Raw genomic sequence first — 18,256 nt, 5'->3', positions numbered from 1 at the left:
AATTTACTAACAGTTATACTTTCATTAATATTTCAATATTATGTATATTTTTTCATGTAAATTGTTTAAATAGCTAAAGACGCCCGTCTATCTTGTTAATTTTTGAAAATTTTTAATTTATTTCAAAATTTCCAATTGTTGCTAAAATGTTGAATCTACAAATTTTTCAATGTAATTCATATTTTATAGTGTTTCAGTCGTTATGATATTTTATATTGACAAATTGAAAAATGTTTTATTAGTCTTCTAAACTTAATATAAATAAGGATTGAAGACTTTAAAATTTTGCTATGTGATATTACTTCAAATTGTTATTACGATGGTGCTTTAAGATTTTAACCATTTAATTATAAAAAAGTGAAATATTGATATTATATATACATACATATATGTATTAAGAAAGCAGATGTTTTATATTTATATATAATATATATATGTATTATAGATTCTAAAGTAAAAGTATTGAAAGTGACTCATGATGTATACAATATTTAATTGTTAACCATTTATATAGGTATAATAATATTTTAACTGGGTTTTATGTTAACATGGAATACTTTTTAACGCCTCGATGTGCCAATTTTCAATCTAACATTCTGTTTAAGTGGGTCAATTGTTATAATACAATTAAAATATAACGTATCGTGGATTTTGACACTCGTTTCATTTACAAAACAAATAAATTACCTCCGTGCACGATGATCGTGGACATTGTTCGAGTCGAACGTAATATTTTCAATTATCGAAAGTAACTTGTCACTTTATATACATAAACCTAATATTAATAAGTGCTTATAGTCAATATTGATATTTTTTAATAACTTTACAAAATGTCAGTTATTTATGTGCCAAAAATAATGTAACGGTAATAGTCATGTATACAATAAATTGTCAAATGTATCAATGTGCTATCTGATGTATTTGTTTTCGATTCAGTCAAATAAATTAAGATACGTACATCTGATTTTGTCGCCCATCGTCGCTAGATCTGTCGATGTATTGTGTCATCTGCGATCGATAGCACATTCTTACTAACGTAATAGCCATATTATGTTGCCATATTTCTAATCAGTTAATATTTTATTTATATAAAAGAAAAATGCACACTATGTGTGTGTCTATATATTTGTATATTATGCATTTTTCCCTTGGCTGAATTTTATGAATGTCATTGAATTGTTTCATAAAATCTGCTTTTAATTTTTTTTCACTTAATGCACAACACTTTCAATCTTCATCGCACTTACATTGATACGTAAAATAAATTTAAAAAATGTTAGTCACATTTATATTAAGTTTAACCATATAAATATATTATATTTTTTTAACTTCTATCTTTCGCTTGCAATAATATACTCTGTGCTGTGAATAATAAATACACATTTGAATCTTTGCAAAATGAAGTGAGTTGCATTCTATAAGATGATTATGAGTAGCCGCAATGTGTATGTTATTATTTACCTATGACTCCCATAGACGTATAATCTAATTTGTTACCATTGGCACATACTAGCTCAACACACTGCATTATAAAAGTAAGGATTGATATTGTGATGATATATTAATAACTATTATATTCTAATTATAGTAACTAGTATTTATCTTATTTAATAATGAAAATTAAATAATAAAAAAAGTGTAAGAAGCATGTGCAGGGGTTGAATTCATCTTTGTTTTCGAAACCGTTTTGATTTGAGCGATTGATTGTGAACTAAAGTAACCATTATATTCACAGCTTGCTTCAGTAAAGATGATTGTTCAGAATCTGTGTAGAAATGTCCACAACAAAAATACACATAAGATATTATATTTGTATACATATACATCTGGTTGTGAAACACAAGTTTTTAAACTAAGTTTTTCGTACACTTTCAATGTTGGACTTTCAATTGATGACCGATTCCTCGCCGTTTATGGATTCTAGTACAAAGTGCTGCTCAATTATTTAAATTTATTAAAAACAAACATACCGACAATAAAAATAGGCAATAAATACAATTGAGTATTCAGTTGATTCAACTTATTAAAGTACAATTTTTTGCATATGTTCTTCTTAAAAATAAATAGAATGAAAATAAATAAAAGTGACCGTCCAAAATATGTAATAAATTCTTAAATTGTATATACATACATAAATTCTCATCAATGCATATATGTACATAAAATTATATCACACTAAATGAATTTTTATTTAAATATAGCGTACGATTTTCGTTTATCTGTATCTATTGTTTACGAAATATAATTTGAATTGATTGTTATCGTATTAGTTTTTTTTTTCATACTATTGACAAATGTTCAAAATAATCTTTAAACTGTTTATTATATAACACTGTAATACATAAAAAATACAATGAAACGGAGTGGATTTTTCTTGTGCATCATAAAAATAGTCGTGTAGTCTTATTTATTGAAAAATATTCACACCATGGGTATCGTGTCATCAGTAGGGAGAGTGCCACAATTGAGTTATTAAATATTAAACTAATGTTAAATATATGTAAATATTTTTTATAAATTGTGTGTATGTATAAAACACTTATTGTTACCACTCAGAGACCAGATAATGGATATTTTTGTAAGACAAGTCTTATGGTGCTAGTTTTTATTCAGAAAAGTCTTATGTATTTTTGATGTAGTTATTTACGTAAATACAGATAGATGGTCTTGTCCGTTCGCACACTTTCCACTCGCACATTGTTCGCCGTGTGCGCATGTACGTATGTAAGATCATAATATTGTTCGTATGTGGATATTATGTTACATGTCGAGGCTGTTGTGACCATCATTTTATTTTGCATGTCAAACTTGTTTTTGTTTTTCATATATTATGAATATTAAATGAAGGGTCATCAATGTGTCTTAATTGAAGAGAGAGAAATATTCGCTTATAACCAGAATGTTTTGAATATATTTACCTCAAGAAAATTGTGCAAATTTATAAAATAAATACAAACACATTTTCTAAAGTTTTATTTTATTATATTTTTATATGCCTTTCTTAGCATTAGTATTAATTAACTGTTTTCAATCCCATACCGTTCAAATATTCTCCTCAAACACCATTTTAATTCATTTGTTTTTTCGTTCACATGAAAATGAAAATGAAAATAGAGAATCAATGTTCAAAATCAATCAATGCATATTAACTAGACCTTTTTCGTTTTGTTTTTAGTTTATTTGTTATAGGAAAAGTAGGACTAAGAGTTAATATAGATAAGACTAAATTACTGAATAATAAGTATTGCATGCCCGCCATGGACCTTAGACAATAAGACGGTAGAAGTAGTTGAAAATTATTTGTATCTAGATCACATCATTGACATGTTCGATGATATTGTTGCGTAGGGGTGGGTGGAAGATCCAAGTAAAAGGCCAACAGTCGTTTCACAGCATTTATTGATGATTAAGGAGATACACGCACTGGCAGTGCTCAGTCCAGAATGACATGATATCGCCTACGAACCGCCTTATAAGGGGTAGATCTCTCAGGACGTCTAATCTGTTTACCCACTGTTGTATAGTCACGTATTCGGATATGTATTCCCACGGTATGAGAAGTGCAATCATTGTTTAGCTTACTTGCACCTAGCCTGTCGCTAATACTTGAAACCACTTATACCAGTCGCACGGTATGCACTTAGTTAATCCTTGAACGGTCACACAGTCTCTGGGATTCTATTCGCTTAATCCGCGGCGTACGTAACAATATTATAATGATAGAAGTGGCTTTAGGCGTTATATTGTTGTCAAGTGACGACTGTCCACAGACAATCCTAAATAATTTTAGCATCAGTCGTATTTGATGCTTGGTGGTCGACGTATGTCCAATAAAAAATTCTCTGGGCAAGTGCATCGTTAAAAATTGCACGATGTATTAAAAAACACACAATAAACAACATGGGATACATTTTTATAAGTAAATTGATCATTTAAGTAACATATTATTCAATTAACATCGTATATGAAAGCGTCATGGCGACAGCTAGCATACGCGTACAATATTGCGTAATTATGGAAACGGTACGCGTGTTATTGAAAGAAAAAATGTATTCGAAAGGGCGCTTCTATTATTATAACATTTCTCTGCATACATATGTATGTACATCACATGTACCATGACAGGAATTACTTCAAGGCAACGCATACAGTTAGATTATTTGTGCACATAAGTACTGTAACATGGGAACATGAGAGAGAGTATCCACTGTCCAAGTATATTCGTAGGTGAACAATAGATACCCTAGATTGGGCTAACAGTAATCAGTAAGTTCCCAAAAGATACGCTGGAGTTCTCACAGACTTGGGCAAGTGCGTACGTAAACAATAGACTCGCCAGGGTAGACCTTTAAGTGCCTAGACCAGTGGTTCTTAACCTGGGTTCGGCGGAGGTCAAGACACACACCCGACTCATATGATTCGGGTGCCAATTAAAAAGGCTTCGGTGAATGCGCATATGAAACTGGTGGGGGTCAGTACCTCCAACAAGGTTAAGAACCACTGGCCTAGACAATAAACATATGAATGGATCGGGGAAGCTGTGCTGTGCAAATTGTCCTTTATAAGGAGATACACACATTAGATCAGATTATTCCATGTGGGCCTCTTGAATCGTTGAATAAATGCTGTGAAGCAACTTTGGCCTTTCATTTGGATCCTGAACCCACCCCTACGCAATAGTACTAACAATTTTTCAGACATAATATACAATAGAGACATCTATGGACAGTAAAAAAAATCGATTTAAGGCAAATTTAAAAGTCAGCTGCATAGCTCGGTCGTGAAGCTTCTGCCTATCACCGAGAGGCACCGGTCTCGATCCCACGAGGTGACCTCGATTGAAAAGAATTTTTCTGATTATATCTGTAGTGCTGCTGGTCAGACCTGAATAGTTGTGACTCCAGTTCGATCGTTTTCTTTCAGACATTGCCAATTTCTCTGATATCATTGTTGACGTATGGATGTGAAACTTGGACACTGAATGCCAAGATGCTACATAAAATCCAATGCACTCAAAGAAGTATGGAACGCTGTATGCTTGGAAACGCTTATAACGAGGAAAGACAGAAAGCGGAACACGTGGGTGAGAATTATGACAAGAGTAGTGGACATAGTGGGTAGAGTGAAGAGATTGAAATGGCAATGGACGGGTCACGTAGCTAGGAGGATGGACGAAAGGTGGACAAAAGATGTGCTTGAATGGTACCCGAGAGAATGCAAAAGGGTAAAAGGAAGACCTCAAGGAAAATGGGTGAACGAAATTAGAAAAATATGCAGGGTGAGATGGATGAATGTTGCGCAAAACAGAGACGAGTGGAAGCGTGTTGGAGAGGCCTTCATCCAGCAGTGGATGGCGAATGGCTGTAAATGATGATGATGATGATGATGATATATGATAGATATATATATATATACATAAATGAATTTTTAATTTGAGCTATTATACAAATGAGCACTTACTTATTTCTTATCATTTACATCAATGCCATATCCCAAGAACGATTATTTTGGATAGTTTTGAAGAGAAATATATATATATATATATATATATATATATATATATATATATATATATATATATATATATATATATATATATATATATATATATATATATATATATATATATATATATATATATATATATATATATATATATATATATATATATATTTCTCTTCAAAACTATCCAAAATAATCGTTCTTGGGATATGGCATTGATGTAAATGATAAGAAATAAGTAAGTGCTCATTTGTATAATAGGTCAAATTAAAAATTCATTTATGTATATAATAATTGCCCATTGAGTGGCATTCAGTCCACTTTTCATACGATGTAAAGATCGTATTCAAATATACATACATACTATCGATTTTGTCAGACGAATATGGAATTTTTTAAGAGAATTTTCTCTGCAAAAGACATTCATAGCGTGATGAAACCACTGATGTTCGTGGGAAAATTCAATTGTGTTATTTTGTTCGACATAGTGAAATCAAAACACGGCTACATTTCTAAATTAAATATTCCAATATTTCTCTTGTTCATGACATCCTACACATTTTTCATGGTTTGCGCCATTTTTGCAGTAATAAATGATGTTGACTCGGCGAAACCCCTTCTCTTTAAGATATCAGATAACTTTCGAATCATCAGCGGGATCGTTGCACAGTCCATCCTTACTATTGATTGTATATCGAAGAAGAAATTCCACGATCGCATCTTAAATAAATTTATTGAGATTGATCAATTGTTTAAGTTAATTAGTATTGTGAGGACTTACACTAGGGCGAAATTGCGTATAATAGTATATTCTGTTGTAAATCTGTTCAGTAATATTATATTCTTAGTAATTAATCTGCATTTAATGTCTCTTTGGAATCTGAAACATGCGTTTATTATGAATTTAGCTATTTTTACGCCAGGATTTGTGATATCATCGATTCTCATTGTAATTTGCTCTTATGTAAATTTTTTGACACTCGGTCTAGAATTTCTCAACAAGCTGATATGTCATACACGAAGTAGTGTTGAAAGCAATTGGACCAATTCAAAAAGCTCTAAAGTTTCCGTAATTTTGAAGAGAAATCATTCTGATACAATTGAAAATAGGCTTACCGTCTACATTAAAATTTATGATTATGTCTGCCAAACTGCTGATTTTATAAATCATCATCATACTGACTGTATTCTTGTAATTATGGGAATATCTTTCGTGTCTGTCGTCTTCAATATATTTTATTTATTAAATGCACTGACCTGGATTATCAGAGATGGCGCAGATAATGAAAAGCTTGCATTTCTCGCTTTTTCTATCCAACAAGTTGCTACTCACTCTTGTAACGTCATTTTCATCGTAAAGATTTGCAATAACTGCAAACTAGAGGTACGTGTATTCTCTTATTTTTTCTTTTTCTTTATGTTTGAATTTCAATATCAAAAAATATTAATTTTTAAAAACATAACGTCAAATGGTAAAATTTTTTTTGATTTTTAAATGCTTTTTATTATTACGAAATTATGTTCACACTACATCTTGTATCTATTTTAATAGCTACTGATCTACTGATCATTTTCTATTTTACAATTTAATTTAATTTGGTTAGTAATCATAGTATTATATTATTCTAATGTTAATGTACAGCATAATAGGAAAAAGAGCTCAAAAACCTATTTACAATCCTTATAAATGCTCATAATACATCTAATACATAATATTAATTAAAGACTCACTAAAGTCGATAACCTAAAGTAGATTGTGCTTAGGTAATCTGTGTTTATACCTGAAGGGTATAGACATTTTGTTGTAATCACCGAGACTCTTCACAAGTGTGTTAGTATGGTTATTAGTGATTCTGTCATAGAATCTACTGGTTAGTTTGTTAGTAATGTCTGTAACAAACGGAATATTATACATATATGGCATGCAGTTTTTTCAAGTTAGTATATATGGGTGTATTATACATTATTTTTATGGATTTATTTTGTATTACTAGGAGCTTGGAAAGGTTAGTATTCGAGGCGTTATTCCATACAGGTGAAGCGTAGGTTAATAATGGTACATAATATGAGCGCGCGATATAATTTTATTTTATTTTGAGTTGATAAAGAACTATGGCGATTAAATATTGGATATATTGAGGATATACCCCGCATCGCCAAATGGTAAAATGCATGTATATATGTATATGCAAAATTGACTAAAAAATTTTACTAATGCGACTAAAAATGCTTTGGTCCACATCAAAACAATAATCTTGATTACTGATAATCATAGTAAGTGGTCATTTAAATTAACAATTATTTTCATTCAAAATAAAAGCAATATTTTAAATTAAAACTTAATAGTTCAATAAAATTTACGAGCCATTAATAGTTCATACTCATACATTTTGCCAGTATCTTTGGTTTTGAAATGGCATTATTAAGAAAAATTTACACAGCAAAAAATTTACAAAATGCATTTGCTCCTTTATTGCTCGTGGGAAATTTTTACACGATTATTCCATTCAAAATTATGAAGTCCAAACATAAATATATCACAAAACTAAACATTCGCGTTTTCCTTATGTCAATCATATGCATTGGTATTTACACTTCTTGCAGCATTCTTGCATTAATACAACCCAATACCGTTACAGGATCTGAGTATGTTTCTTTGGTATATAAGATGACAGATAAGTTTCGAGTGTTCCTTGGTATTATTACAATGTTGCTATTATATATAGATTGTATGATGAAGAAAAACTTTTACAGCGACATATTGAACAAGTTAAATCAGATCGATCATTTATTCAAGCTAATTGGTGTTATCAGAAACCATAGCAAAGTAAAATTGAGCTGTATCCTGTTTACAGTTTCGTGCCAATTGCTGAACACGGTGTGCTCATTAATTAACTTGTATTTTGTAAATCTTTGGGCTTCAAAGGCATCTTTTAATATGAGCATGGCTATTTATACACCAGGCTTCGTAATAACCACTATTGTTTCAATATATTGCTGTTATATCAAAACTTTGACGTTCACATTGGTACTATTAAATAAGAAAATACACTTAGAAATTGAAAAATCTGGTAAAATCAAAGGTTTCAATATAAAAAATTCAAAATTTTTTAATCCTTCTGACATAATAGAAAATAAATTTTACACTTTCATCAAAATTTATGACTGCATATGTCAATCTGCTGATATTATAAATAACTACTACACCAAATTTATCCTTGTTGTGATGGCTATATCATTTTTATCTATCGTTTTCAATATATTCTATATGTTAGCTGGTCTTGTTTGGCTTTTATATCTCAATTCAAACAGTGCAAAAGTGTCGTTTGTAATTTTTTCTCTAGAGCAAACTTTTATCAGTATCATTAATGTAATATCTGCAGTAAAGATGTGCAACGATTGTAAATTAGAGGTAGGTATAGTTTTATTTCTAAGTGCGAATGTTGTATTTGACTTTTAATCTCAAAAATGCGCAAATTCAAATTCTCCATGTGTAATATTGTATAAATAATTCGTTACCAAACTAAGAAATTGAATTTGTATTGATTAAAATGCTATTATTTTGCCTGTACATTCTATTTCCAGTAATTAGCTACAAACCTAAAGTAATGATGGTACTCTCTGTGATGATAGATAATAATAATTAATTTACCTAATAGTAAGTCATAAAATAAGTATATGTACATAGATATGACCTTTTAATAATTTTCATTTCAATAACGCAAATGCTAACATATTGATTTTCTAATCAGCGTGTGTATAATTATATACAATTATAAAATTCAATAACTTGAGTAAAATTCAGTATTCAGTATTTATTCTTCTTGGGTGGATATCATTTAACACAAATGAAATTTTTGAGGAAAATTTGGTACAACCAAGACATCGGAGAAACATTGCATATATTAATGATTATTGGGAAATTATGTACCCTCGTTCCATATTATACAGTTCAAGAGAAACTTCAACTTAAAATTAAGCTTCATATTATATCATTGATTTTTATGTTTTGTATACAATCGGTGTATTATATGTCCTGTTGGTACATAATAAAAGAAAATGTGACTGTCACAGGATACATATACTCGTCGGTAATATTTGATATGTCAGATAAATTCAGAATGATCCTCGGATTGTTTTCTATGATATTCTTAATCTTAGATTGTTTTATTAAAAAGAATTTTTATAGCAACATATATGACAAATACACACAAGTTGATAAATTATTTGAATTAATGGGAGTTCATAGAAATTACATTAATGTTAAAGTGCGTTTTATTATGCGTTATATATTCCATCAAATTTCAAACGTGGTGTTTTCATGGATTAGTTTGTACGTGGTTAAGTTATGGAATCAAAATTCTTTATGGAGATCATTCTACTTGAACACAGTTGTGTATACACCTAGTTACGTTATGACCACAGTTCTCATTATCTATGGGTGTTACATAAATTGCCTAACTTTGAGCCTGGAATTGCTAAATAAACAAATATCCCTACTGTTGAAAAACAATTTTGAATGTACCAAAATGTTTACAATAAGAAAATTGCGAGTATCGAGAGTATCGCCGAATTTGTCTCGATTAAATGCGCAAACGAATGAAAGCAGACTTTTTGCTATTGTAAAAATTTATGATTTACTGTGCCAGGCTGTTGATGTTTTGAATAAATATTACGCTCGATGCATTCTCGTCATTATGGGAATATCATTTTTAACAACTGTTTTCAATCTATATTACGTGCTGATAACCACCGTATTTATATTGGGAGGCAGGAACGGCATCGTTCTATACTCATTTCTCTTTTTCTCACTTCAACAAAGCTTCAATAACGCGATTAACCTCGCATATGGTGTAAAAATTTGCAATGCGTGTGAATTAGAGGTAAATATATAAATACATACATAATATATGTGCACACTTACTATAATCAGTTATTATAGGGCACTCAACATTTATTTGTAACGATGTTTGATTTTTTTATAGTTTATTAAATTGCACACATACGTAAGTGCCTAATTATAAAACATTATTATTTTTTTTATCTAGGGCAAACCATTATACAAACCAGTATTACGTAGTTCTATAATATTTTATAGAATGAATTTTTGATTTTGATTTTTAAATGCTTTTTATTATTACGAAAGCATGTTCACAATACATCTTATATATATTTTAATAGCTACTGATCTACTGATCATTTTGTATTTTACAATTTAATTTAATTTGGTCAGTAATCATAATATTATATTATTCTAATGTTAATCTACAGCATAATAGGAAAAAGAGCTCAAAAACCTATTTACAATCCTTATAAATGCTCACAATACATCTAATACATAATAGTAATTAAAGACTCTCTAAAGTCGATGACCTAAAGCAGATTGTGTTTAGGTAATCTGTGTATACATATAGAATGAATTTTGTATTTGATTTTCAATATCGAAAATGCATATAAAAAGAAATAACTAACCTATTGTGAAAACTATTTCAATTGCATTTTAATTATAAAATAAGACAAATATTTGCTAATACCGTTAAACCATGCTTTGGGCAGACACTCATAATGACATTTTTAATTAATTTTGATTATAATTAAGTGCTTGTTCAAACTGAGTACTCATTTTAATTCAAAATTAAAGTATTAATTGAAATTTAATATTTCCAATATTATCATAAAGACATCACTAGCCTTTATTCTACATTTTATCAGTATCTTTAAATTAGATATGGTATTCTTTAAAAGAATGCACACAGCAAAAGATATAAAAAATGCATTTGCACCATTATTGCTAGTGGGAAATTTTTACACAATTATTCCATTCAAAATTATAAAGTCAAAACATGAATATGTCACAAAACTAAATATTCCCATTTTCCTTATGTCAATTATATGCATTGGTATTTACACTTCTTGCAGCATTCATTCATTGATACAATACAACCCCGTTACAGAATCCAATTATATTTTTATGATATATAACATGACAGATAAGTTTCGAGTGTTCGTCGGTATTATTACAACGTTGCTTTTGTATATAGATTGTATGATGAAGAAAAACTTTTATAGCGACATATTGAACAAGCTAAATCAGATCGATCATTTATTCAAGTTAATTGGTGTAATTAGAAATTATAACGAAGTAAAATTTATCTGTATCCTTTTAACAGTTTCGTGCCAATTGATGAATATTGTTAGTTTACTGACAAATTCGTATTTGATATCCCTTTGGCCTTCGAAAATAGCACTAACTACAAGCTTAGCTATTTATACACCTGCATTCTTTATTACCACTATTATTATAATATATTGCTGTTATGTAAAAGCTTTAACTGTCACATTAAAACTGTTAAATAAACAGCTGCGCTTGGCTATCATAAAATCTGGTGAAATCAAGAATACCTTTATCAATTTAAAAAATTCCAAAATTAATGTTATTTTTACAAGAAATCCTCCCGACGTAATCGAATATAGAATTTATATTTTCATCAAAATTTATGACTGCCTATGTCAATCTGCCGATATTATAAATAAATACTATACTAAATGTATTCTAGTCGTTATGGGCATATCATTTGTATCTATTGTTTTCAATATATTTTATATATTGAATGAGCTTGTTTGGCTTTTAAAAAATAGTCCAACCATTGAAGACGTATCGTTTTTGATGTTTTCTCTGCATCAAACCTTTACTAGTATTGTTAATATAATGTGTACCGTAACAATGTGTAATGACTGCGAAATTGAGGTAAGTGTATTATTATTGTATTTGATTTTCTTTCATCTTATTTACGCCTTTTTCAAGATCGGTTGGGGTCTTAGCGTCTCAATAATGTTCTTCCAACAGAATTTATCTTCCTTTACTAAAGGCATATGCTTTCTTTGAACTCCTAATCTTTCACAGATTGTGTTTATCTATTTCAACCAACTGATGAGGTTCTTTTGGGTGTCTCCAAATTCGTTTTACTTATTAAGAAGATTTTTCGGTAATCTTTATATTATGTATAATATTTATATATTTCAAAAATATATTGTATTTTGTAAAGAATACTATATAGTATTTTGTAATGAATAATATATATTTAAAAAATATAATATAATATAAACTAATATTATGTTTAATAAATAATAAATTAATATTATGTAAACGCATCAAGATTATAGATCCAAAAACATTCTTAAGTAGCTTATCTAATATATAATTTCAAAAGAGACTTTGTATGTACGTATGTAAGTTTTGGTTCGTAGAATCCGTGACGTTATCGAAAAAATTAAATTTTCTATGACGACGCTTTCGATATCGATTTCAATTCTTTTCTCAGATCCGGATGCGGATTCCTTTTTCAATTCCGGTTCCCCTTTCACACACACTCACACACTGAACAGAAACTGACCCGGCGCTGGACCTTTGCCGAAAAATCTTCTATATATACTGTTTGCTAGTTTTTGCTAATTTTTCCTCTAGGGCAATAGGCTCAGAGCATTTACCGCCACCTATTGAAAGTGTATTTAATTAATCAATTAATTATTTTTCCTATTGGTGTTTTATATTGTTTATATGTAGGTAATTTTAACCATTTTTTTCATATTAAAGAATAAAATATAAATATTAAATTAAATATATTTAGAAGGTATTTGAAATAAATCCGACCGCGTGCGGATCGAACACAGGACTGACACATTTCTTTTAATTAATAGCTTAATATGCCCTGCGATGATATTTCATCGGCCACAACACTAGTCTTGAGGTTCGGTGATTATTGGTCACAAAGCGCTCGCCCAAAAGTATCTAAAATCTCTATGTATAACGGAACATCTGGCAGCCGAAAATTCCATCATGCTAACGATAACTCTTATACTACATAACAAGAACTCGAGTGCCAAATATTCCGTATTCGCGATTTTCATGCCACAAATTGTTTTTTGGGCGATCGTGATGTGACTAATAATCCAATTACCAGTCTTGATAATAATTTTTGTTTGTTTTAAATATAATATTTAAAAAATTCATTTCAAATGGTCCAATTAAATTTATATTGATCAAAATGTTTTAATTTGCTCATTATTTCCCTTTAAATTGTACAGTCATTAACTAATTAGTCACAAACCTAAAATAATAATAGTGCTCTTTGTCATAATGACTAATTTTGTTTAATAGTCAGTTATTTCAATAATGTAAATATCTGTCTGATAAAATTGAGTATATATTGACTCTTTTAACGTTGTACACATTTCGACAGAATGAAATTTTTTCGAAAATTTTCATACTGCCAAGACATCAGGGAGCCATTTGATATATTAATGACTATGGGGAAATTTAATGGTCTTGTCCCATTTTATATAGTCAAAGAGAAACACCAATTTAAAACTAAACTTCACTTTCCAACATTACTTTTTATGCTTGTTATTTACGGCTTCTATAGTATATGTTTTTGGTTTGTAATAAAAGAAAATGAAACTGTCACAGGATACATATACTCGTCGAAAATCTTTGAAATGTCAGATAAATTCAGAATGACCCTCGGATTGATTGCTATTATATTTTCAGTCATTGATTGTTTTACAAAACGGAATTTTTATATTAAAATATTAAACAAATACTTAGAAATTGATAAATTGTTTGAATTGATAGGAGTTACAAGAAATTACAGTAATACTAAAGTGCGTTTTATTATACGTTTTATATTTTTTCAAACTATGTCCTTCTTATATACATTTTTTACTTTGTTCCTGGTCCAGTCATGGAACCATATACCCTCATTTTATTTGAACGTAGCTGTGTATTCACCCACTTACTTTGTTACTGCAATTATCATTTTTTATGGTTGTTACATAAATTTCTTGACTATGAGTCTGGAATTAGTAAATAGGCAAATTGCCTTGATGTTGAAAAATAATTTTGAGTATATCAAACCGTTCAATATAAAAGAATTAAGAGTTCCGCCGATTTTATTTCGATTAAATGCGCAAACGAATGAAAGTAGACTTCTTGTTATTGTAAAAATATATGATGTATTGTGCCAGGCTGCTGATATTTTGAATATATATAATGCTCAATGCATTTTAGTTATTATGGGAATATCATTTGTGACAACTGTATTCAATCTATTTTATGTGCTGATAACCATAGTGTTTATATTGGGGGGCAGAAACACCATTACACTTACCTCATTTCTATGTTTTTCACTCCAGCAAGGAATCAATAACGCAATTAATATTGCGTATGCTGTAAAAATTTGCAATGATTGTGAATTAGAGGTAAATATCTAATAATATATATATGTATATTAATGAACACACTCAACAATATCAATTACTTGTATTTTTAATAATTATTACACCAAATAAAAATATTTTTTTTCTATGGAATATTTAGAAACTGAGTCTCCTGATATATCGAAATCTAAGCTGATTTAAAAAAAAATCTAGGTATCGAATATCGACTTAAAAGCAGATATCTTTAGAAAACATAAAATCAGTTTATATTTTATATTGTATTTAATGAAAACACTTCATTAGAGCGTCATGTTTGTATATTTAAGTGTATTGTACATACATTTTCGTGTCTTCTGTCATTTTTAATTAGTAAATGTACATTTATATAATTTGAGTCAATATCGATTTTACCATTATAACGTGTTACCCATTTCAATATTTGTTTGTAAAGTAGCTCTTTCAAATAAAAATTTTAGTCATGGGTTTCTTTAAAAATCTGTTACATTCTGAAAACATGTACGAAGCCACAAAGCCATTATTTTTTGTGGGAAAAGTTATCGGGCTTAACCCATTTCACATATACAAAGAAGGAGATGTTTATAAAGTGACCTACCACATTATATTTCTAATTCACCTGATGATTGGATTCATATCATTCATTATATGCTTCATATTGGTCATTTTAAGATCAGAAATGATGATAGGGAACCTTTATTCAGCAAGTATCTTTAAAATAGCAGACAAGTTACGTCTCACTCTTGGTTTAGTTTGTATCATCTTCATTTATATGAACGTGTTTATACAGAAGAATAAAATTGGAATTATTTTGACTATTTTTACCAAAATGGATAAGTTATTTAAATTAATAGCCGTTCAAAGGAATTACAAAGATGTGAAAATTCGTATTATCATCATAGCTATAATTAATCAATTATATCACTCATTTTATATGATAATCACTTTGTTTGTTTTAAATCAATGGAGTAAGAAAGTAACTTTTCGTGTATCTGCTACCATGTTTTTGACGAACTATATAACTGTGAGTGCTATTATTTCTTACATAGTGAGCATTCATGAAGTGTCTACTTGCATTCAATTGCTGAATACTCAATTATCAAAAGCCAAATTCGTTCGAAAGCAGTCTAAAAATCCTACGTTTTATAACACTGTAAAAGAGTTACAATTGCATGTTATGATGAAAATTTATAGTGAATTATGTCATGTCGCTGAAGCAATTAATGATCATTTTTCCCTAAGCATACTTGTTATTATGGCTATATCATTTTTGTCTATTGTGCTTAACATATTTTACATTATGATTACTGTGGGTTGGATACTTAATGGCATCGGGTCTAATAAACTATACGAATTTCTTTTTTTCTCTATAAATCACACTTTAGTTCATATTAACAATATTGTTATTACAATATACCAATGTAATAAGTGTATCGCAGAGGTATTTCATTTTGTATTTAAAACTCCATTATTTTAGTAAAAATTTCAGTATTTTAATGACTTTTTAAACTTTTTTCTCAATTATATTTCTCAGGCCAAGAAAACAACAATATTAATAAATAAAATGATGATACAAGAAGAAGACGAAAATATCATTAGAAAGGTATAAACTTAACAAAACCTAACTCTATAAATGAAATTTGAAAACATTTATTTAATTACAAATATTTGTCTCAGTTGCATCATTTTTCAACTTATTTGCTGCATAGGAATCCGAAATTTTCTGCTTGTGGTTTTTTTCCAATAGATAATACACTATATTTTACGGTAAGCAGAATTAATTTAGTGAATTTATTGTAAATAAAATGTCTTCTGTTTAAAATTTAATTTTAGATGGTTGGAGCTGCAACAACATATCTCATAATTCTTATACAATTTACGTTATCAACTCCAGATACCAACAAGTACGCAAGCACAGGATCTGGAAATAGTACAATAAAATAATTGAACTGCTTAATACTTTCATATCTATTAATTGTGTACTTCATTTAGTGTATATTAACAATATATACAATTGAATATTGATAAGATAAATTATCATTTATATATAAGATAAATTATCAATAATTGTAATCACAAGTAGTTAGTAAAGGAGCACAAAATAAAAATTACTGTGTTAATTAAATCTATTTCATTTTAATTTTAACTATTTAAGGTCTGTTCATACCTATCCAGCACGACCCGTATCCTGCAGGTGTCCTGCAAGTGGGGATAGTATTCTTTGGTACATTATATGGACGTATTCATACTCCATTCGCGCATGCGCATTTACGCATTCATGCGCGTCCATATAGAATGTACTAAAGAATACTGTCCGTATTTGCAGGATATTTGCAGGATTCGGGTCGTGCTGGATAGGTATTGTAGGAATCTCGTCATAGTCATCGTCATCGAAACATTCGAGAATATTCCGCAACAACAAACCACATTCCTTGCGGAACTCACATTCATCAAAGCAGTTACTGCGACGCAGAATACATTCCCGAAAACCAGACGTCGCACACCTGCAACCATTATATTAAACTCAAGCGGAACGCCCCTACCAGTCGAGTGGAACCAAAACGGTCGAAACACGCCGCCACCATTAAACTACATCGAGCGGAACGGCGCCAATCATTCCAGAAAATTCTACGCCTCGACAAAAGTGCATTCCTCGTTTACGCATCAACAACCACATGCGCTTACGCATCAACAACCACTTCCATCAATCATTCCAGAAAATTCTACGCCTCGACAAAAGCAAATTCCTTTCTTACGCATCAACAAACCACCACCATCGATCAGGTGATTCCAGAAACACTATAAAAGGAGGTACAACCCAAACAACGCCAGTCGACCCACAGCAGCAAGCGTCGACATACAGCTCTTGACCAGCCACCACTACACTACGCGGACTTGGAAGATCAACCAGCCGGACGAGCCAGCAACACACTGCCGTATCCAGAGACCTTCCGTACACCTACACAGCGGATGACCCACGTCAACAATTTTTTTTCTCCCCACTCAATAATTTTTTTCTCTTTCTTTGTGTAACAATAATTTTTTTTCTATTGTAAAATTTGTTTCTTTGTAATTTTGGTATCGCTGATGCTGGGGGGGGAGTGATGTGGCGGCTCGCTTATACGACATGGTCGAGTTTGGTTGCCTTCCTGCGAGTGGGGACCAACCCGGCTGGGTTCGGAGAGCCACTACTCACTCTGTCTTCAGCTGTCATATAATAAACACGTGCATTAACATGCCAGTCGTCTCATTCGTTCATCCCCCATAAAATATTTAAATTTTTCATCTTCCATGATTTAATAAATCAGACGTAGAAAGCAAATTAATTAAAATACAAATTGAGGTATTTCCAAATGTATGGCCAGGGAACAAAGAACTTACAAAGCATTCGTCTCATATTTTCAACCCTTGAATTGTTTATAAAATAAAAATTGTCAATTGCTTGGTCTTAAAATACGCTATAGTTGTTGTACTTAAGTATTACTAAATTCGTTGATAATTTGGATTTCAAAGTTGAAAAATA

General features: G+C 30.1%; 1 protein-coding gene across 1 annotated transcript; it reads left to right on the top strand.

Moving 5' to 3' along the window:
• The first annotated feature begins 8,890 nt into the window (after positions 1 to 8,890).
• On the top strand, positions 8,891 to 16,677 carry LOC143910736 (putative gustatory receptor 28b). Its single transcript, XM_077429334.1, has 5 exons — positions 8,891 to 8,914; positions 11,864 to 12,250; positions 16,268 to 16,336; positions 16,411 to 16,500; positions 16,567 to 16,677. Exons 1-5 carry the CDS (start codon positions 8,891 to 8,893, stop codon positions 16,675 to 16,677), a joined length of 681 nt encoding a protein of 226 aa, XP_077285460.1.
• Positions 16,678 to 18,256: the final 1,579 nt, after the last annotated feature.

The sequence above is a fragment of the Arctopsyche grandis genome, chromosome 4 (assembly GCF_051622035.1).
Source record: "Arctopsyche grandis isolate Sample6627 chromosome 4, ASM5162203v2, whole genome shotgun sequence".
NCBI lineage: Eukaryota > Metazoa > Arthropoda > Insecta > Trichoptera > Hydropsychidae > Arctopsyche > Arctopsyche grandis.
The sequence above is the reverse complement of the archived record's forward strand: the minus strand, read 5'-3'. Positions and strand labels throughout refer to the sequence as shown.